At 26.8% G+C, this 24,376-nt stretch overlaps 1 protein-coding gene across 2 annotated transcripts; it reads right to left on the reverse strand.

The window, feature by feature from the left end:
• Positions 1–248: 248 nt before the first annotated feature.
• Positions 249–20,851, reverse strand: LOC123270240 (calsyntenin-1). 2 transcript variants are annotated; one of them, XM_044736198.1, is made up of 5 exons: positions 20,482–20,818; positions 17,372–17,651; positions 13,616–14,427; positions 5,027–6,684; positions 249–399 (listed from the first exon to the last, which is right to left on the reverse strand). In XM_044736198.1, exons 1-4 carry the CDS (start codon positions 20,582–20,584, stop codon positions 5,033–5,035), a joined length of 2,847 nt encoding a protein of 948 aa, XP_044592133.1. In that variant the 5' UTR covers positions 20,585–20,818; the 3' UTR covers positions 249–399; positions 5,027–5,032. The 2 variants fall into 2 exon arrangements, with proteins under 2 accessions (XP_044592133.1, XP_044592134.1); XM_044736199.1 differs by lacking the exon at positions 249–399 and having other exon boundaries at positions 4,772–6,684; positions 20,482–20,687; positions 20,762–20,851.
• Between the last annotated feature and the right edge of the window lie 3,525 nt (positions 20,852–24,376).

Genomic DNA, 24,376 nt, shown 5'->3' on the forward strand with positions numbered 1-24,376 from the left:
CGACAATACGCCGTCATATATTATTTTATGTATATAGTATAGTAATATATACTCATATATAATATATAATATATATATATAATATATATATATATAATATATTACTAACTATAGCTAATAAGAGTTAGAAGTATTACTCACCAAGTAACACCGTGCAAAATTCGAGATTCAACTCAATACAAGTAATTAATAGGCAAGCGTTTGTTATTATTGATTATCTTCCTTAATTAAATACTCATTATTATTTCTTTTTTTTTTATCCTCTTATTTAATATTTTAAATATGGCCAAGGCTCTGCCTACTACCAACACCGTTTTGTTTAAATAAAATCACACGATTGCTTCTCCGTACCGTTATTTACTTCAATGAGTCATTTTTATTGATATTAATTATTATTACCTAGAAGATGAGTAAAAATTATCATTATTCATTTTGTTTTGACTCTAGTAATAAAAAATCATTTTTTTTTTTTATTAATTACAATGATAATTTGGAATTTGGTGATGAAGAAAGGATTGATAACAAAATGGCGAGAATTTAATTTTAAAATGGCCGCGGCGGGAAAATTTTGAAATTCAAAAATTTTAATTTATTCTTTTTGGTCAATTAATAAGTTATTATTGATATTAATAATTATTATTACCATCAGTATGGGTAAAAATGATTGTTTTTAATTCAAGTATGATTTTTGTAAGAAAAAAACAAATTTATTAATAAATTACAATGATAATTTGAATTTTGGTAAGAAAAAAATGATAGATAACAAAATGGCGGGACTTTAATTTTAAAATGGCCGCGGCGGGAAAATTTTGAATTTCAAAATTTTTATTCAATCTTTTGGTTAATTAATTAGTAATTATTAATTATTATTACCATTAAAATAGCTAAAAATGATCATTATTAATTTAATTATAATTTTAGTAAAAAAAAAAAACAAATTTATTAATAAATTACAATGATAATTTGCATTTAGGTAAGAAAGAAATGATAGATAACAAAATGGCGGGACTGTAATTTTAAAATGGCCGCGGCGGGAAAATTTTGAAATTCAAAATTTTAATATAATCTTTTGGTCAATTAATGAGTAATTATTAATTATTATTACCATAAAGATGGGTAAAAATAATCATTATTAATTTAATTATGATTTTAGTAAGAAAAAAAAAATTTTTTTTAATAAATTACAATGATAATTGAAAATTTCTTAAGGAAGAAATAATAGACAGCAAAATGTCGAGACTTTAATTTTAAAATGGCCGCAGCGGGAAAATTTTGAAATTCAAAAATTTTAATTCATTATTTTGATCAATTATTAAGTTATTATTGATATTAATGATTATTATTACTATCAAGATGGGTAAAAATAATCATAATTAATTTAATTATGATTTTGGTAAGAAAAAAAAATAAATTTTTTAATAAATTTCAATCATCATTTCAAATTTGTTAAAGAAGAAATGATAGACAACAAAATGGCGGGAATTTAATTTTAAAATGGCCGCGGCGGGAAAATTTAAAATCAAATTTTTTTATAATTGTAATTTAAATTAAAAAATGACTTACTAATATTTAACATCAGTTAATTTCTTCCTAAAATTAAAAAAATTATAATTATTAATTAAAAAGAAATTAACCCATTAATGATGATAATAATTATGATTCCAATTAAAATCGATAAGCAAATAAAAAGGCAATAATGTCGAAATGGAGGACAATCGATGAGATACATTTAGGTCAAGCGTCGGTTCTCTTGAATGTAATTTCAAGTGAATCAGTCGTGTCATGTTATGAATTTTAAAAATTTATAATCATTTTTGTTCGTAAATATTTCTTAAAATAATAACGAGTACTCAAAAATAAATTGCAATTATAAATTTCATTATTTCTACTTATAGATTTAAAAGTTAACCCTTTGTTTATCTAAAGTAAATATTGAGGCATAAAAAAAATATTTATCTCAAGTATGAATTGTAAAAAGGCAATTAATTATATGAAATTTTATAGTTTGCTGTTGTAAATATGGATGACTTAACGATTATTTATTTCTGATAGTTAGTTTTATTTATCGCGTCAGTTAATCGCCGTAGGACGAGTGAATAGAAATCTAATGAAATAAGCGTGTGCTTTACTTAGAAATTTTTTAACTTTTACGTTAGTTAGTTTATTTAATTCGGTGCTTAAGCAGAGTACTAACTTTGTGGTATTTTATTAATTCATTACTTTTATACTTAAAAATTCCATCTATAGGGACGGATATACGACGCTTCTACATCTCTTATCATTCATCAATCATCATTTTTTGTCTTCTCGGTTTAGTGCCCACTAGTCTAATCGTTAACGTCGTAAAAAATTAAATAGTCTCAGCATTTAGGTTTTTTTCTTTTTTATTTACTTGCTTTTAAATCAAGTATCTCAATTTTTCAAGCACATTTTCATTTCAAGTCTAGCTATCAATTAATCTATTTAAATATCGTGTGACAAATTCCAGAAAGGTGTATAAAAAATTTTTAGTCACTTTTCAAACATATTGTAAGCTTAAAAATGAAAAAAAAAAAATTTTTTTTAAGCCAAAAAGGCATGTGTCTCAAATTTTAAATTTTTTTGGCTTTAGGAATTTCAAAATTTAGTTATTTAAAACCAAAAAAAAATTAAATGAATCAAGAAAAAAATTTTTGAACCAAGAAAATAATTTTGAGATTTTTAATCAAGAATATTTTTTTAGTTTAAGAATTTTTCTACTCAAAAATTAAAAAGATTTACAAAATTATTTACTTATTTCAATTTTTTTTCTATTAACATTTTTTTAAAAAACATTTTAAGATTAAAAATAAAAAAAAATTTTTTTTTTAAGCCAAAGGAGCATAAGTTTCAAATTTTATACTTTTTTGGGTTTAGGAACTTCAAAATTTAGTTATTTAAAACCAAAAAAAAATGAATCAAGAGAATATTTTTTGAACCAAGAAAATAATTTTGAAAAATTTCATTGTTTTTAATCAAGAAAAATTTTTTAATTAAAAAATTTTTTTACTCGAATAAAAAAGATGTTCTTCAAAATTATTTACTTGATTCAATTTTTTTTTCTATCAACATTTTTTTTTTCAAATAATTTTGCAATCATTTTAAGCTTAAAAATGAAAAAAAAATTTTTTTTAGCTAAAAAAACATATTTTTTCAAAATTCAAGTGTATAATTTAAGTATAACTTCAAAATTTAGTGATCTAAAGCCAAAATGACACAAAAAAAAATTTAATTGAATCAAGAGAAAAATTCTTGAACTAAAAAAATAGTTTTGAAAAGCTTCATTGTCTTTAATCAAGAAAATTTTTTAGTTTAAGAATTTTTCTACGCAAAATAAAAAGATGTTTTTAAAAATTATTGACTTGATTCAATTTAATTTTTTTTTTCTGTAAACATTTTTTTCCAATCACTTTGCAAACATTCTAAGCTTAAAAATGACAAAAAAAAATTTTTTTTAGCCAAAAAGGCATTTGTCTCAAATTTTACGCTTTTTTGGCTTTAGGAACTTCAAAATTTAGTGATTTGAAACCAAAAAAAAATTAAATTAAATCAAGAGAAAAATTCTTGAACCCAGAAAATAATTTTGAAAAATTTGATTGTCTTTAATCAAGACAAAAAATTCAAGAAGATGAAGTTCTTCAAAATTATTTACTTGTATAAATTTTTAGTGGAATTTAATTTTCTTATTAATCAATTGGGTACCTTCTCTTTTCAGTTGATTTTCATACCCTGAGACTCACTTTTAGTGATGTGAAATGACGATCATTTTTAACTTTGGTCAAATGCTCGTCAATTTACGTCATTATTTTTTTGGTCAGTCACAAAAATTCATGAGTATTTTTTTTTCTTTTTAAAAAAATTCCTCTCTCAAAAAAAAAACCAACCTATTTTAAATGCAACCTGAATATTTTAAATATTCAAAACAAAATGTATCTAAAAATTCTGACGGTAATAAACAAATTTAGCTTACTCAACTACTTAGATAAAAAATGACGGTCAAAAATTTTCCGGTCATTTTTAAAATGTTCTAAATTTAATTTTTAAATTAAATTCAAAAAATGACCGGAGGTCATTTTTTTTTAGTTAGTCAATTGACGAGAATTGCTTTGCTTTACATCACTACCCTGAGTATTATTTTGATCTCCCTGATTAAGAAATCAAAATGATTTAAATGCATCGGATTTAAATACTACATAGATTTATAATAAACATGAAGGTAATCATTTCAAATCATCTTTCTGAATCAAGGCTAGCTTAATTTTTCGAGCTTTCTTTTCAACGTTTTATAATAAAAATCTATTTTTTTTCTACACCCTTCAAGCTTTAAAAATTTTTTTTTAATCCAAAAAGGCGAATAGGGACTTTTCTTTTTGGCTTTAGTAATTAAAAAAATTTTTTTCCATTGACCTTGACTTTGATTCTAAGTTAAATGTCATAAAAAATTTTTTACGCCCTTATTAACATTTGTCTCACGATATTTAGACAAGTTACAATAAACTCAAATAAAAATTTTAATTCTTAACTTCTATTCTACACGGAAGGAATAAGATGACACTAGATATCATCCTAGATTATACTCAGTGTAATCTAGATTATACTCAGTGTAATCTAGATTATACTCATTGTAATCTAGATTATACTCATTGTAATCTAGATTATACTCATTGTAATCTATATTATACTCATTGTAATCTAGATTATACTCATTATAATCTGGATTATACTAGCTACTATCTTAAATTTTTTTCATTCAATATAATCTGGGATGATATCCAGTGTTATCTTGTTTTTTCCGTGTACGCTTCCCTAAAAAAATCTATTTTAGCCCGAAAGTTTCCCAAAAAATCTCCCCAAAAAATTAAGATACTCAAAAAATCCAAAAGCTTTATAAAACCAATGAATCTCTAAAATCGTCTAAAAAAAAGGGGCACGAGAGCAATAGCTCCCCAACTAAAAAAAAGTACTCGTCTTAATACCGTAATGATGATTATACAAATGATTATCAAACCTAAATTTAAACATCGCGATGATCCCACTCGAGCTCATTCGGCGCATTGTGATGACGATGGTGCCGAGGATGGTTAATCTCACAATCATTATCACAATCACTAGAATCTTCATGAAAAGAGTCTTCATCAGAATCCGAAGAGCCTGACTCATCCTCCCCATCATCCCTAGCATGATGATTGTCATTCAAGCGGTCCATCGGATTGACCGTAATCGCCAGCGCAGAGTCATCCCAAGCCATTTCAGTTTCCGTGGTGAGTTCATCAGTACCAACTCTCCTCTTAGCAGCAGAAGCAGCGCCTCTGACCCTCGCGAACCCAATCACTACCATCAATAGCAAGAACCCAATACACGCTGCAGCTACAATTGTAATCGCATGGCTGCTACCCACCGCAGCAAGGCCCCGATTTTCATGAAGCTGGCTCACGGAGTACTCGTCAGAAGTGTCAGCGTGGTGACGAGACAGCTGGACGTGTCCAGCAATAGGTTCCAGGATTTTTACAATAGGCGGGATTTCCTGCGTTGGGTAAGACACTATCGGGGGTGTCGTTGGTTTTTCCTTAGGGTGGATCACTGCTAAAGTCTGGACGTACTCGTTGCTGGCGAACCGGCCGTTCAGCTCCGAGCAGGTTAATTTAAAAACCCGGTCTAGATAGTAAGCAGGCTTGCGGTTGGTGTAAGTGATCAACCGGATCAGCTGTTGGTATTTATACGGAGTGTCTGCTCCAGAAAGAACCACTCCGTCGCGGTCAATCCTGGAAGTTATTGAATGGAACTGGTGCAGAGCATCAGTGGGCAGTCCTAGAGACTCATGGTCAGGATTTAGGCTTGGATAGACACTAACAGCGCAAGCATCTAGCCTAGCTGCTGATCCAGCTGTTACTTTCGCGTCGGGAAAAACTCTAACACCCAAACGGAAATCTGAGTACTCGCGAGCGACATATAAGGTACCATTGACTGTAATTCCAGGACGAGGAGGTGGCAGCACTGTTACGTAGGACTGAACCGGTCGGATTTCCAAAGGATGGGCCTCGGAGCCCTCGCAAACGATTGTGGTGTCAATTCTGAAATTTCTACGACCGGGAGTAGGGAATCTACGGGTATTTGTGTACCCAACGCGACGAAGAAGAGTTTCAACGTTTGTATGGTTGTCTCCGTCGATACGGACCTCGGTTAACTCCGAGTTGGTTCGTAATTGGGTGCCTGGTTGTAAGAGTTCCATTGACGGGATATGGATCCCTTCTTGACAGCGACGTAAACAGGTTAATACTTGGGGCTTTTCATTGCGACCTACTAAGACTGACAGACCTGCTAGGTAACCGCGGAAGTGGTGCTTTGTTTTGTTATCGGTTCCCTGCCAACATGCTCCGACTACTAGGGTGGTGTTGACACCTTTTGCGGGGTGCAGTGGCCAGTCGTCGATTACTTCAGGGTTCTTTTCGTCGGATGTCCATTCTTCGCCGTCGACGAAGAGGGATACGCGCGGGAAGTCTACTTGCACCGCGAAATGGTGCCATCTGTCGTCGCAGACTTGCGGGAGCTTCCAACGCCATTCTGCGGGGCGGAAAATGTTTGGGTCGCCTTCGGAAAAGTCGCGGCGGAGGAGGAGAATTAGGCGGCAGTTGCGGATGAAAAATGCGTAGTGGTGGCGGTTCATTTCTGGAAATAAAAAAAGAGTTAATTAAGATGGGTTTTTTTTTTTTTTAATTGCTAATTTGGGAATTTTAGTTAAAATTTGTGTTTTATTTATTATTGTAATTTTTTTTTTTTTTAATTTAAAACAATTTGAAGATTGGGTTGGTATTATTTTATTTGAAACTTTATTTAAAGAAAAAAATTAAATTTAAGGTAAAAGACCTAGTTATTGATATTTGTTATTGTATTTAATAAAAAAAAAATCAACTAATAAATTAATAAATACCAGCAACCTTTGCAGTCACTATGTGACTGCAGTGATTTGTAAACTTTAAATAAATAAAATTCATTAAATAATGACTTTTAGAAAATTGCACTGTACTTTTTTAATTATTGACGTTTTTAAAGATATAAGCTCATTTTGATGTTACAATCATCAAGAGCTTTCATTTGAGTACCCACATGCATTTTTAATATATTTTTCATAAATACATATATGTAATATATATATAAATATATGAAAAATTGATGTGGGTACTCAAATGAAAGCTCTCAATGAGTGTAATGTCAGGGTGAGCTTATATCTTTGAAGATGTCAATAGTTCACAAGATACAAGGTCATTTCTTGATTATTGACATTTTAAAAGATGTAAGCTTATTCCGATGTTACACTCATCAAGAGCTTCCATTTGAGTGCCTACATGCATGTATGATATATTTTTCATTTATACATATATACAATATATATAAATATATGAAAAATTGATGTAGGTACTCAAATGAAAGGTCTTGATGAGTGTAACATCGGGATGAGCTTATATCCCCAAGTCGAAAAAATGAACTGACATGTGCTTAAGTCAATTGTTTTAGTATAGCAGCTGAGTTTATTTAAGTTAATTTTTTCAACTCGGGTCTTTAAAAATGTCAATAGTTTACAAAATACAAGGTCATTTGTTAATTATTGACATTTTTAAAGATATAAGCTCATCCCGATGATACACTCATCAAGACCTTTCATTTGATTACCCACATTAATTTTTCATATATTTTTCATATATACATACATATAATATATAAAATATATGAAAAATTAATGTGGGTACTCAAATGAAAGGTCTCAATGAGTGTAATGTTGGGGTGAGCTTATATCTTTGAAAATGTCAATAGTTCACAAGATACAAGGTCATTTCTTGATTATTGACATTTTAAAAGATATAAGCTCATCCCAATGTTACGCTCATCAAGAGCTTTCATTTGAGTACCCACATGCATTTTTTATATATTTTTTATATATACATATATATAATATATATTATTATATATATATTATATAGTATATAATATATATAAATATATGAAAAATTGATGTGGGTACTCAAATGAAAGCTCTTGATGAGTGTAACATCGGGATGAGCTTATATCTTTAAAAATGTCAATAGTTCACGAGATACAAGGTCATTTCTTAATTATGTATCTAGAGATAGAGCTTTTTGAATGCAGCTTAAATACTTATCATAATAAATTGACTATTGGTGAGAATGATATGAAACTTTGAAAAGGCACAACTTCAAGTCAAGACCTTTCTAATGATACCAAATTTAACCATAAAAACCCATTTTATCATATAAATACACAGGCCACAAAATTTTGCTTATTCTCTTAATAATATAGATAATTTTTGAATTATAAATTTTAAGAAAATTGGATTTTTGAGAAAATTTAATTTTTTTAATTAGAATAAAATTGCAAGTGTCAAACAACTAGGCCAGTGTCAATAAGTGAGTCTTTTACCTTAGTTTAAAGAAAAAATTTTAGTTTAAAATGTTTTTCAAGTAAAAAAAATTTCAATTTTAGTTTTCATTTAGAAAAAAAATTTTTTGAAGAATAAATGAAGTTTGAACAAAAAAAAAAAGATTTTAAAATTTAAATTCAATTTTTTTTTTTAATAAAGTTTGTTTAAAGAAAATTCTGAATTTGGGCTTTAGTTTTAAATAAAATTGAATTTCACCTATTTTAGAAAAAAATTTTGAATAAAAACTGAAAAAAAATTGAATTTGAAACAAAATAAAAAATTGAATTTAAAAATTTAAATTCAATGTTTTCTTTTAATAAAGTTTGTTTAAAGAAAATTTTGAATTCGAGCTTTAGTCTTTAATAAAATTAAATTTCAACTTTTTTAGAAAAAAAAAATTTGAAACGAAATAAAAAGTTGAATTTCAAATTTCAAATTCAATTTTTTCTTCAATAAAACTTGTTTAAACAAAATTTGAATTTAAGCTTTAGTTTTAAATAATATTAAATTTGAAAGTTTGCTTAGAAAAAAAATTTTTTGTATAAAAATTTATTTAAAATAAAAAAAATTTTTCATCTGAAATTTTTAAAAAAGAAAAAAAAGCTTGAATTTCAAATTTTGTACAAACAAAAAAAATCTGTCTTAAAATAAAGATTGTTATAAAAAACTAGATTTCTAAAAATGAAAAAATAAAAACTCCATTAATTTATAATAAAATTATTTTTATAAAAGAAAAAAATGAAGAAAAGCTTTTGAATAGTTGACGAAGAATTTCTAATTACTTTTTATATGATGTTTAAAATTCATTAACCTAATCGCAACTCGGTACTCGAGTAATAAAGTTATTCATGTTTGAGTTTAAAATTTTTTTAAAAGCTTCTTATAACGTTGTTAAGTTTGAATTATTTTATTTTATAATTTATTTAGAGGAGAACGTAAAGAGAACGTCAACTAAGATGTAGTGAACTTTTGTTAACTTAAATATGTTGGCCTTTTTTTTTTATCTAACTTTTGCTTATATCAAGAAATTTAAATTAGTTTTCAGTCGCGATGAGAAATTTTATCCCAACAAAAAAAAAAAAAAAAATCAATTTACAAAATAATCAAGAATGTTTGTTTAATTTAGTGTTCAAAGTTTGTTACGCTGAAACCTTAAAATTTGTTTTATAAATAAAAAAAAAAATCATTCCAAACTGTAGAAAATAATAAAATAAATTTCAATTTTAATTAAAAGTTAAAATAAAATTTAACATCATAAATTGTCAGGATAAAATAATAAAAATAATTCTTAAAATACAGAAATGTATTTTTTTAGACAACATATAAGTTTACTTAGATTCACGTCGGCTTCTTTATTAGTTTTCGAAAAAATAAAGATTAAACATACTGGGGACAGCAAAGCTTAGTCATCGAATCGATAATCGCGCTCACTTTCGGTACACTTCGCTCGTAAACTAATAAAGCCCGACTTCTTGCTCAAAAAAATAGTACAGACTCTTGTGACACGATAAATTTAATTAAATTTATCCTTTTTTGATTTCTTTTTCCTCAAAATTAAATTCTTGTCAAAGCCACCGGATATATTAAGTATAAACTTACTTTATATTTATTAGAAACTCTAAAAAAAACTCTGAAATCTTTACTGAGTACATTAATAGAACAATTTTTGTTAGTACTTAATAAGATAAATGAATTTTCAATATTAAATTATTTAATAAAAAAATTTTTTATATTTTTTTTGATAATAAAAAAATTTCTTTAATAGTTAATAAATATTTGTTAATTGTAAATAAAAAATTTATTTCGATTTTTGAATAAATAGTGAATAGAAAAATTAAATTTTGACTTTTTAAAGCTTAAAAAATTCAATAGATGATTCTACTAGATTAGAATCATTAATTATTTTCTAATAAAAAAATGTAAAAAAGAAAATTAACAATAAAAAAAATTGTTGTAATAAGTTACAGAATTTTTTTAGCGGTGAAAATAAATAGTGTATTATATTTTTGTTATAAAAAATTCAAGAATTATTTTTTTATTAATGATCTTGATATTTTTCTGTCAAGAAGAAATATTCACTTCGAAAAAATGAATTATTAACGTAAAGTATCCAGTACAAAAATAAATAAATTTATTAATAATTAATAAATTCTTCTATCAGTTTAAAAAAAAAAAAAAAACTTAAAATGACCTGAAGATAAAAATAACATGAAAATTAATTTAGTATATGGGGTATTCCATGTGAAATGGGAAAATGACTAAAATGTTAATTTCTCTAATTTAGTCCTAATTTACTAATAAAAGTTTACACGGAAAAAAAAATTTCGTTCTGGTAACCTAACTGTAAAGTTACCACAACAATACATAGTTTACTGTTCGTTGTAGAGTTAAGGTAAAAGCCCCAATAGATGATCATGTACCAGTATATAATCACTCCATGTATTTGTATACAGTCGACGCTCTCTATTGGACCTCTCTGTATTTGACCACATTCTTCCTCTGTATTTGACGATTTTACACAGCTCTTATGGACAAGGACGAGTCAAATACAGAGAATGGTCCTGTACGGGTGAGTCAAATACAGAGAGCGTTGACTGTACCTATATTGATGAATATAGATATACAAATACATGGAGTGATCATATACTGGTACGTGATCATCTATTGGGGCTTTTACCTTACAGTAACAAAATGTTATTTAGTTCTGATAACTCAATGTTGTTGAGCTCTCAGAGCTCTACGGGATTGTTCTCAGAGCCAAACGGTATAGTTGGGAGCGCTCTACGTTGCGCAGTAGTGGAGTGCGCTTGACATATTTCATAACTTTCTAAAATGACAAACAGAATTATTTTATTACACATCCATATTATTAAAAATATATGAGGACAATTAAGTTTCCAGTTTATTTATTTAAGGAAATAGGTTTTTTTTTGTCAAATTGAATTTCGTTAAAACAGTTTTGTATTTATGGTTTTTCAAGGTTCATTAGCAGTGACTGTTAATTTAATTTATTAGTTGAATATATTGTGATAAGTAATAAGTTATCGGAATACATTTAAAAGACCCCATTTAACACAAAATAAAATTTGTTTTCGTTTATTTATCTTTTCTTGTGCATATACGGTAGTGATTTTATGTTCAATATTTATTGATATAATTAAGAAAATAAGATGATTTTGTGACGACCATATTTTTATTTTACAAATAATTTTTATTTGCAATATCAGTTCTATTATTATTTTATTTCTATTATAATACTATTCTTATTTGTCATATACAATTATTGTTGGCAGTATAAATTCATTCTGCCGAATTTATTATTTATTAAATTGTCAATGCTAAATCGTAAAAAAAATTTTTAAACAGACTGCCAAAAATTTGTTATAGTCTCAGAACGATCCTGTACTGGAACTTTTTACAACTAACTAACTACTGTAGAGTTCCTATAGCAAAATTTTTTTCTCCGTGTATATTTTACTAATTTGTAAAGAAAATTTTTTTTAGTCAATAAGAAAATCGATTTTTCTCTCCTAGTAACTTTTTAGTCGTACTAACTTGTATCCGGGTCAAATGTTGTTTTAATAGTTTTAAGAACAAATTCATTTTATGTTTGTTATTAACTAACATATTTATTATTATAGTTTTAAGAACAAATTTTTTTATGTTCGTTATTAATTAACACCTAAGTTTACCAAGATCGTGTTGTCAGCATGCTAAATCTTTTATTTGTGTTTTTTAATTAGTTTTTTTTAATTGTCCTAAATAATTTATAGTTAAATATATAAACAATAATGTTTCTAAGGTTGAAATAATATAAAAGTCTTTTTAATAAACAACTTGATGTAGACATTTTGTACTTGTCCCACCAGTCACAAATGCTTGTCCCACCAGTCACAATAAAAAAAATTTTTTTAATTGTTTCTACGAAGGTAATCAGTCTAATTCTTCATAATATTGAATGTTTGTAGGATAAATTTTCTATTGAGAGAGAAGTATTTTTTAAAAGTTTAGTGGTCGAAGTGAAATTGGACTTTAAGTATACTTTTGGTGAGAGAAGGATTTTTCTTAGTCCCACCAGTCACACTCAGTCAAATGATAATTACGAGAAACTTAAAAAGTAATGGAGGATTTTGACAAAGGGATGTTGTTAATTAGTTATTCTTCTATATTATAAGATAAATTTTACTATAGTATAAGTTTCAGTTTCAGTCACATAATTATAGCTTATAATTGATGGAATTCTAGTCAAATGTCCCACCCACTATGGAATACCCCATATATTTAATAATTTTAAGAATTTTATAACAAATAAAATATAGTAAAAAAAAAATTAGAAAAACAAAATAGACATGTACAGAGAAAGAGCAAGATGACACTGGATATCATCCCAGATTATATTGAGTGAAAAAAAATTTAAGATAGTAGCTAGTATAATCCAGATATCACGCAGTATAATCTGGATTTTTTTTATCTACCATCTGAAATTTTGTTCACCACGGATATCACTGAGTATAATCTAGGATGATATCTAGTTTCATCTTGTTCTTTCCGTGTAGAAACTTTAAAAAATAAAAAATGCAGTTTTGTAAAAATAATTTTTTGAAACAATTTTTTTTGTTAAATAAAGTTAAAAAATCGTAAAGTGACTGCTAACTCTAACAATGAAAATTAATTTAGCAGATATTTGATAATTTTTACAATTTTTGTAAAAAATAAATTATGACTCGAAAAAAATTATTAAAAAAATTGACATGCAGAAATTAAAAAAAATAAAAAAATGCAATAAAAAATAATTTTATTTTTAGATTAGAAATTTTTTTTTTAATTAATTTTTCAAATTAAAAATAAAGTTTTTAAAAATAATTTTTCGGAAAAAATTTTTTTTTTAAATAAAATTAACAAATTCTGAAGCGACTGCTAACTCTAATGATGAAAATTAATTTAGCAGATGTTTGATAATTTTTGTAAAAAATAAATTATTAAAAAAATTGACATGTAGAAATTAAAAAAAAATAATAATAATTTTATTTTTAGATTAGAAATTTTTTTTTAAATTAAAAAAAAATTTTTTTTAAATAATTTTTCGGATAAAAATTTTTTTGTTAAATAAAATTGAAAAATTGTCAAGTGACGGCTAGCTTTAATATCATAAAAATAACTCACTGTGGTCGTCAGCAGCACACAAAATATGTTCCTTAACATGAGGATCCTGCCTGGGCCTGGGTCGGTGTTTGATCCAGACTCCAATAGTGAATTTCTGAGCCAAAGCATGGTCCAGAATATCAGCAGGGATAATAGCAGCAGAATTGCTACCATCAAACTCAAAGATCTCATCAGCTTCGCGACCCTCGTCCCTAGACAAGCTCGCAGTCCAGGTGGTAGTAGGTCCAGGAGTCGGGAGTAAATCAACACTGTCGCGAGACGCTCCGCACAACTTCCTCTGGCTTTTGACGCCGTAAGTGTCGCGGTCGCAGCCTTTGCCGATGTGGTCAGTCGCCAAAGTCAAGGTGGTCCTCAAGTTCCTCAATAAACAGGGCGCGTCGCATAATTCCAGACGAGCAGAGGGTATCAGCGGCTGCGGTCCAGCTCCAGCTGCGTAGTCAACTCGCTCGGGGATTCCCCGCCATCCTGGAGAGCACACGCGGTTTACTTTAACGGTGACCATCGCCGGGGCGGATTGTTTCATTCCGCAGTCATAAGCGACCACGCTCAAGATATAATTGTGCGAGCGCTCGTAATCCAGCGGTTCGGTGTTCCTGATCGCGCCCTCATTGTCGATGACGAACGGCTGGTCTGCGGTCAGTATTTCGTACTTGCAGACGTCTCCGAATTTCGGAGTGCAGTCACGGTCTGAAGCTTCTACTCTCACCACTTCTTCGTATAGACGGCCCTCGTCCACGGTGCTCACGTACGCTGGTTGCAGAAACTGGGGCGCGTATTCGTTTACATCAATCACTGTTATGTGAACAGTTGCGCTGGAAAATAAATTTATTTATCTATTATATCAGATAGGATTACTTTTTTCTATTTTTTTTTTTTTAGTTAGAGGATTACTTGATATTGACATGGGATTTTTAATTTATTTTAGGTAATTGAGTGGAATTTTTTAATACTATATTTTTAAAAAGAATTTGACGATTATACATTTTATTTTGTTAAATAAATTAATACAATTTTTTTAATTAATAAAAACTAGCAACCTTGCAGTGCCGTAGTGAAATATAAGTAAATAAAATTTTGCTTTATTAACCCTTCGTCACTCGCGCCATGACCAGATCGCCGTCTAACAACTACTCAACCTATAGAGACTCACTATAGTGCGAGCGAGAAACTAAAAAAGACGCGAGTGACGAAGAGTTAAATAGTAACTTTTGTTAAATTGCATTGTACTTTCTTAATTATTGACATTTTCAAAGATATAAGCTCATCCCGATGTTACACCCATCAAGAGCTTTCATTTGAGTACCCACATGCATTTCTGATATATTTTTCATACATACATATATATAATATATATAAATATATGAAAAATTGATGTGGGTACTCAAATGAAAGGTTTCGATGAGTGTATTGTTGAGATGAGCTTATATCTTTAAAAGTTTCAATAGTTGACAAAATATAAGGTCATTTCTTAATTATTGACATTTTCGAAGATATAAGCTCATCCCAGTGTTTCACTCATCGAGGCCTTTCATTTGAATACCCACATGATATTTTTTATATATTTTATATATTTGATGTTTATTAAATATATTTAGTATATAAAATATATGAAAAATTGATGTAGGTACTCAAATGAAAGGTCTTGATGAATGTAATGTCGGGATGAGCTTATATTTTTAAAAATGTCAATAGGTCTCAAGATACAAGGTGATTTCTTAATTATTGACATTTTCAAAGATATAAACTCATCCCGATGTTTCACTCATTAGGGCTTTTTATTTGAATACCCACATGGAATTTTTTATATATTTTATATATTTGGTATTTGTAAAATATATAAAATATATGAAAAATTGATGTGGGTACTCAAATAAAAGGTCCTGATGAGTGTAACATCGGGATGAGCTTATATCTTTAAAAATGTCAATAGTTCACAAGATACAAGGTGATTTCTTAACCCTTCAGGACATGGGTTATGAGATTTTTTCTCACGCAACAACATTTAACATAATGGATGTCGCTGCAGTGCAAGTGAGACACTAAAAAACACCCATGTCCTGAAGGGTTAATTATTGACATTTTTAAAGATATAAGCTCATCCCGATGTTACAATCATCGAGACTTTTCATTTGAATACCCACATGGCATTTTTTATCTATTTCATATATTTGATATTCATGAAATATATATAATATATATAAATATATGAAAAATTAATGTGGGTACTCAAATGAAAGGTCTTGATGAGTGTAACATCAGGATGTGCTTATATCTTTAAAAATGTCAGTAGTTCTCAAGATACAAGGTGATTTCTTAATTATTGACATTTTCAAAGATATAAACTCATCCCGATGTTTCACTCATTAGGGCTTTTTATTTGAATACCCACATGGAATTTTTTATATATTTTATATATTTGGTATTTGTAAAATATATAAAATATATGAAAAATTGATGTGGGTACTCAAATAAAAGGTCCTGATGAGTGTAACATCGGCATGAGCTTATATCTTTAAAAATGTCAATAGTTCTCAAGATACAAGGTGATTTCTTAATTATTGACATTTTCAAAGATATAAACTCATCCCGATGTTTCACTCATTAGGGCTTTTTATTTGAATACCCACATGGAATTTTTTATATATTTTATATATTTGGTATTTGTAAAATATATAAAATATATGAAAAATTGATGTGGGTACTCAAATAAAAGGTCCTGATGAGTGTAACATCGGGATGAGCTTATATCTTCAAAAATGTCAATAGTTCTCAAGATACAAGGTCATTTCTTCATTATGTATCTAGAGATAGAGAATTTTCTAATGCAGCCTCAATACTTATCATCATAAATTGACTATCGGTGAGAATGATATGAAATCTTGAAAAGGCACAAATTCACGCCAAGACCTTTACAATGATATTTAATTTTACTCACAAAACCGATTTTTTCATATGACTATCCTGGACGCAAAATTTTTCTTATTCTCATACTAATACAGATTATAAAAAAAAAATTTTTATGAATAAAAATATAGAAAAAGCTGAAAGCTTTCTCTGCCGTAATTACTGAAAAAAAAACTTATAAAAAATGCAGCGCTACCTGTTGACAGTACATTTACTTAATAAACTTAGTGGAGGGGATTTTGGCTATAAAGTTGGCGCAACGAGCAAAGAGTGTGTTCTAACACACAAGCGCTAAAAGCCTTATCATACCTAAATAAAAATTAGTAAGGGTACAATTTTTGCTCTAGTATTTAAAACAAATAGTTTAAATATTTAATATTACAATAAAGATATTAGTCCTAAAAAAAATTTTTTTGAACAAAATTTGTTTGAAATTGAATTTTGAAAAAAAAAGTGTTTCTTCGGATTTTATTTAAAAACCAATATTTTCAATCTGGTTCCAAAATTGAGATTTTTAATGAAAGGTTCAAATTTTTTAATAATAATTTTATTTTTTTATTTTTATAATTATATTATTTTTATTTTATTATAATCATATATTTGTACTTTTAATAATTAAATTATATTATTTTAAATTTTGAATATTTTTTATTTAAAAAAATTTATTTTTATAGGACTAATATTTTCGCCATAATATAAAAAATTTTAACCATTCATTATAAATTGTTGTTTTTTTTTTAATTTGCAGCAAAAATCTTGGCGTTAAATATTGCCAATAAAAATCATTCTTATTTTCTAATTAGCTAGTTATTTTTTTATTTATTAGTCAATAAAAGAACCAATAAAACATACTTTTCAGATTGTAATCCATTGCAGGCAACAGCGGCGATGTCGAATTTATAATTGCGGCGCTTCTCGCAATTTAACGAACGTAAAGCACGTAATACTGCTATTCCTTTTTCTTTAAGAATAATCTCGAAGGGCGCATCCCCGTGATGTTTGTTAGCGATCTTGTATGAGCAAATTTTCGCACCCACGGCGCGTATCTGAGGTGTTACTTCGACCCGAGTTTCGTTTTCCTTAACGAGTCCATGATAACCGTTCTCCCGGCTCTCCAAGTCCAAGTGTGGCACTATAAGAAAATATTATAATTATTATTATCATTGTAATTATTATCACCTGTGTTTACTAAAATATAATTAGGGTGCAAAATCGATTGTTCCCTAAAAATTGTAAGGATTAGTGGATTAAAACTTTCGTGGTAATTAAAAGTTTACTTTTATGGATTTCATGTTCAAGTTTCATGTGTAATAAAAACTGTTTACTAATTTTATATTTTTTATAAGATTAATATTAATTTTTATTTTATATATTGGTTGTAAGAAATTTTGGTGAAGAATTTTAATTAAATTTTTTCTATAAAATTTTTATTATCTTATCAACTAAATTTACTAACAACCTTGCAGCCACCATGTGATTGCCGCGACTAGTAAACTATAAAAAAATTAAAATTTTGCTTTATTGAATAATAAATTTTGTCAAATTGCATTGTACTTTCTTAAATATTGACGTTTTTAAATATATAAGCTCATTCTGCTGATACACTCATTAAGAGCTTTCATTTGAGTACCCACATGCATTTTTGATATATTTTTCATATATTCATATATATAAATATATAAAATATATGAAAAATTGATGTGGGTACTCAAATGAAAGGTCTCGATGAGTGTAACATCGGGGTGAGCTTATATATTTAAAAATGTCAATAATTCACGAAATAGCTATGTCACTTCTTAATTATTAACATTTTCGAAGATATAAGCTCATCCCAGTGTTACACTCATCGAGGCCTTTCATTTAAGTACTCACAAGGCATTTTTTATATATTTTATATATATGGTATTTTTGAAATGTATATAATGTATAAAATATATGAAAAATTGATGTGTGTACTCAAATGAAAGGTTTCGATGAGTGTAATATCGGGATGAACTTAGATTTTTAAAAATGTCAATAGTTGTCAAGATACAATGAAATTTCTTAATTATTGACATTTTTAAAGATATAAGCTCATCTCGATGTTACACTCACCGAGGCCTTTCGTTTGAATACCCACATGGCATTTTTTACATATTTTACATATATGGTATTTGTGAAATATATATTAATATATAAAATATATGAAAAATTGATGTTGGTACTCAAATGAAAGTTCTTGATGAAAATAATGTCGAGGTAAGCTTATGTTTTTAAAAATATCAGCAGTTGACAAGATACAAGGTCATTTCTTAATTATTGATAATTTTAAAGATATAATCTCGTCCTGATGTTACGCTCATCAAGAGCTTTCATTTGAGTACCCATATGCATTTTGATATATTTTTCATATATACATATATATAATATATATAAATATATGAAAAATTGATGTGGGTACTCAAATGAAAGGTCTCGAAGAGTGTAACACCGGGATGAGCTTATATCTTAAAAAATGTCAATAGTTCACAAGATACAATGAAATTTCTTAATTATTGACATTTTTTAAAATATAAGCTCATCCCTTTGTTACACTCATCGAGGCCTTTCATTTAAATACCCACATGGCATTTTTTATATATTTTACATATATGGTATTTGTGAAATATATATAATATATGAAAAATTGATGTGGGTACTCAAATGAAAGGTCTCGACGAGTGTAACATCGGGATGAGCTTATATCTTCAAAAATGTCAATATTTTACAAGGTAAAAGGTTATTTCTTAATTATGTATCTAGAGATATTTTCGAATGCAGTCTCAATACTTATCATAAATTGACTATTAGTGAGAATAAAATGAAACCCTGAAAAGGCACAAATTCAAGTCAAGACCTTTGTAATGACATTAAATTTCTCTAAAAAAACTGTTTTCATCACATCACTATCCTGGAAACAAAATTTCTCTTATTCTCTTTATAATATCGATGACTAAAAAAAATTTTGTTTAAATCTCATTTTAATAATTTTTAAAACTTGAAATTTTTTTAGAATATTTTTTTAATTGTAATTTATTCGTTTCAAAAAATAAAAAATAACATTTTTCTTATTATTTTATTATTCTAATTTAATTAAAATTTATAATAAACTCCAAAAAAGAATTTTTTTATCAAATTTTTAAAAATTTTATGTTGAATATTAATCTAACAAAAAACCTATAAAAATCAAGTTTAAAATACTATTTTTATTAGAGTAGATAAAAAGTTTTTTTCCTATAAAACTCATTAATAATTCAATCCTCTTTTTTATTCAAAGTATCCGAGATTAAGTGTATGATTTAAAGTTTTGTTTATTTAAAATTTGATTTATCTCCGCTAAAACTTTCAAATCACCGGATAGAAATTCAAAAAAAGTAAATAAAAATATTTTCGTAAAAGTTAAAGGCCTCTTTTAATTCGTAGAATGTTAATTTTAAATATAAAAAGAGTATTTTTTAGAACAGTGACAAATCCTACAAAATTCTTTAAATAACTCATCTCCCATCATGTCATTTTATAATCATACTAAATATAAAACCCTATCATCACTTTAAATTAACTATCATTATTATTATTATTATCATCAGAATTTAAATTCGTCCATATGTGCAGTAAGTGAAATGCAAATGAAATACCAAACTTGGGTATACATTGTGCAATATAAGGCATATTAATTGAATCTTGACTTGTTTGACAACTAATTAATGCACGAATATAAAATCAATTATTTCGAACCAGAATTATTGATTTAAAATTTTTATAATAAAATTTTTTTTTTTTTTTTAAATAATAAATATAAATTGTAAATTATTGATTGGTGAAATTTTTTTAGTGGATCGCCATAACAGGTAACAGCTAAAAAACTCAAGCGTTTTTTTTTTTAACAAAACGCTTTAGCGTGGAGTTAAAAATTAAAAAAAAAAATAAATAAAATAAAAAAGTACCTTCTCGATCATTAAATGAGGTCGGAATCGGCCAAGGCTCTGGAGGAGATCCATGTGAAAATCCAAATAGCAATAGCATAAACACACCACTTATCACAAACATGTCTCTGGTCGTTTATTGCCACTTAAAAATTGTTTTTAAATGTAATTACTGTCCGAGAAGTTAAAAAAAAAATACAACTGATTCTTCGAGTTACTTTTTGGAACTAAAAAAAAATAATAAATTTATAAATTACAACACATACTCGTACCAAGTTACTACAAACGTTTTTTAGTTTACTTGCTCTCGTTTCTCGTCACTTCTTTATAGCTTTATACGTCTGGTCTGGCTGTACTATGGTTTGTCTGCGACAGCAATCGCCAAGTCAATATTTTAGAGAAAATATCGATTTGACGGAAACCTCATTCTGATTTTCACCTGAAGACGGCGCAAAATATACACCTGCGCCATCTTGTGAGTGACATGGCAGATTATTATGACAGGTATGCTCTTACTAAATTTCTGAAAAAAAAAAATAATATTAATGTAAGTAGATAATTAAAATTATAAATATTTACTTGTAATTAATTGTTATTAATTATTGATTGTCATTTAATGCTTTTGTTGCAGGTAAGCAGCTATTGTCATGACAGATTAAGTACATAAAGTTTAAGTACCTTAATGGCTCTGGGGTTAGTATAATGCCAGTGACCCTATTCAATAGACAATAGGGTCTTTGTTTCTAATTTATGACCGGGATGTTTGGGATTAGAATGCGCCGTAATTTTAGGAACAATGAAATGTGCAGAGTTGTCATTAGGATTAAATAGAATTATTATTATAACTATTTTATTTTTTTAATTTATGGTCAGAAAATGGATTATAAAAAGATAAATTGTCAAACAATTGTTAAAAAATTTTAAAATTCTAGGTGAATTTAATTGGATTTTTTTAAAGAAAATTTAGTAAACAAGATTTTTTTTTTAATTTTAATTAAAATGAGTAGTTTTTATTTTTTATTTAAGGAATTATTGATTAAAGAATTTTTTTTATTAAACAAAATTTTATAATTCTAATTTTAAGCTTGTGCGCATGCGCGGAGTTGGCGCATGCGCAGATGTGCTGAAGTAAAACGACGCAAAAGCAGATGCGGAGAGACGGTGAGGTGCCCACTTTGTCGACGAGCGGTGATGTATCTGCGGCCATGACACGTCGGGTATGTTCTAGAACGTTGTTTGAAAGTTTGTAAAGTATTTTTTGTTAACTCAATGATGATTTTTTGAGAATTTGACGGGTTTTTATAATAAGAGGGATTTTTTAAAGATTTTGAGCGGATAAATTATGATTACTGATTAGAATAAATTATCAAAATGGCGGGAAGGAGCTTAATATTGTATGTATTTGCAAGCAATGACAAGTCATTCGCGGATTTAATGTGATGACATTTAAGTTTTCAGTCGCTTCACCATTTTAAAAATTTTTTTTGACAGACAAAATTGTTCGAAAAATTATTAAAAAAAAATTGCATTTACAATTTTTTAAAATTTCTACGTCAATTTTTTTTCTCACTTTTGACATAATTTATTTGATACAAAAATTCTTAAAATTATTAAATATTTGCTAAATTAATTTTATTTTAATGTGACGATTGTTGAAATATTAGGCCTAAAATTATTAATTACTTTTTTATTACGAAACAAAAATAGATAACCGAATTAATAAAGTAGAATTTTTTTTTCAATTAAATAGTTTGATGAAATTAACAATGTCCACCATTTTGAAATAGAGAACTGAATAAATAAAATATGAATTTTTTTTTTTTATTTAAATAGTTTGATGAAACTAACAATGTCGGCCATTTTAATTTTGTTGTGGAATTAAAAAAAAAATTGATGATTTTGATTTTTCTGATACAAATATTCTTTTTGCTTAACTGAGTACGAACTTTGCTGAATTTTGCCGAGACATAATTTTATTATAAAATAATTAAAAAAATAACAGAATTTAGATTTTATAAATTGGAAAAATTTTTAAATCATTTTTTTTGTAAATTTAATTTGTTGCATTATTCATTAAAATTATTTAGTTTTTCATTAACAAATTTTATTTTATAAAAGTATTTTTAGATTTATTCTTGACTTCTTAATAATTAATAGATAAATTCATTAACAAATAAAATATTTTTTTGTCTTAAATTAAATATAGTTAATAATTTAATAAGATAACATTTTATTATTAAATGTTACATTTTTTAATATCATTAAAAATTTTCATTTTTTTAAATAACTCAATTCATTAATAATTAAAATTAATTGGTTGCTGATACATAAGTAAGTCTTTTTTTTTAAATAAAATCGGTTGTTATATGTAAGTGATAAGTGATGTTTTCAGTTTTAAAAGTAAATCAATTATTAAAATGTAAGTGATAAATAATGTGTTCAATTTTAAAAGTAAATAAAGTGTTTTTAATTGTGAAGTTTCAATAAGTATACAAGTAGTGAGTTCTGATAGTGAGTGAGTGAGTGTATTTAGTGATTAAGTTCTATGTTTGCTGTTGAATCCTGAGAGGGCTTCGTGTTTGTTGCTCTCTGCGGTCAAGGTATTTACTAAACTCAGCACAAAAAAATTTTATCTATATTTCAAATTAATTTTCTATATTAATTTTTTTAATTGTTGCAGGTAAGATCAAAAATTTTCCTGATATTGCTGCTCACATCATTTTTATTTCTTAAAATATATTTCAGGTATTTATTTTTTATTATTATTTTTATTTGTAAAATAATTAGATATCTGTTGCAAAAAATGAAAAAATTTCATGAAAATTAATTTAGCATATTTTTGATAATTTTAACAATTTTTTTAAGAAATAAATTATTGCAAAAAAAATTGACATGTAGAAATTGAAAAAAATAAAAAATGCAATTTTTTAAAAGTAATTTTTTGGAATAAATTTATTTTAAAAAAAAAATTAAAAAATGGTCAAGGAACTGCTAACTTTAATGTCATAAAAATTTTTGATAATTTTTAGTGAATTTTTTTAGATAAATTTATTTTTTATATTAAAATTATCGGATATCTGTTTTAAATAATTACAATAATGTTTAATTTAATAACAAATTTTGTCATTTTACAAAATTCCGCCACTACTACAACAAGCGCCACTTGGCGCCAAAATTTAAATTTGAAAATTAGCATGTTGCTTTATAAACTAAAAGTCATTAATCTTTTTGTTTTCAATGTCATCAATACAATTTTAATAAAAAAAAAAATTATTTATAAATAAGTAAGGTAAAAGCCCCAATTATTGACGCTATAAGAGACAAAGTTATGATTTCATTTTTTTTAAGCAATCAAATATAAATATCGATGAATTTTGTTTGTGGTAATGTCTTCAGTAATGTTTTAACTAATCAATTTCTTTTTTTAAAATGATAATCAGTGATATTTACTAATTAATTTTAAATAATTAAATATATGATCTGGATACACCAATTATTGACGGGTTAAAAAACTGATTGATCTAATTATTGACGTACCGTAACTCCAATTATTGACGCCCCTACTGCACATGCGTCGAATCATTTGGTTATATTTTTATTTATCAAAACTTGATATAAAGTAATCAATATTATTAAAGTTAATTAATAATAATTTCTATGAATGATTAATTATTATTAAAAATATAACAATTTATTCAAAACCTTATTTAACACCAAAACACGCCGAGTTATTTGACAGTTAAAAGCCTTGTATATAATCGCGTAACGTATTTTATACTTAAAAAAATAAATAATAGTTTAAAAAAACTAAAAACACGCTTTTTATAGAAAACCAAACTAAAAAATAGAAAATAAATTTAAATTAAGAATAGTGTTAAAAATTTCAATAAATATAAATTAATAATAGTGTAAATAA

This window comes from Cotesia glomerata, linkage group LG8, assembly GCF_020080835.1.
Source record: "Cotesia glomerata isolate CgM1 linkage group LG8, MPM_Cglom_v2.3, whole genome shotgun sequence".
In the NCBI taxonomy this organism is placed as follows: Eukaryota; Metazoa; Arthropoda; class Insecta; order Hymenoptera; family Braconidae; genus Cotesia; species Cotesia glomerata.

What these genes read in the sequence shown, in the direction of transcription:
- LOC123270240 (XM_044736198.1), bottom strand. Translation starts at nt 20,584, where the DNA reads ATGTTTGTGATAAGTGGTGTGTTTATGCTATTGCTATTTGGATTTTCA. An exon ending in CTCATTTAATGATCGAGAAG is followed by an intron (nt 17,652 to 20,481) that starts GTACTTTTTTAT and finishes ATTTTCTTATAG; the next exon opens with TGCCACACTTGGACTTGGAG. An exon ending in AATGGATTACAATCTGAAAA is followed by an intron (nt 14,428 to 17,371) that starts GTATGTTTTATT and finishes TTTATTTTCCAG; the next exon opens with CGCAACTGTTCACATAACAG.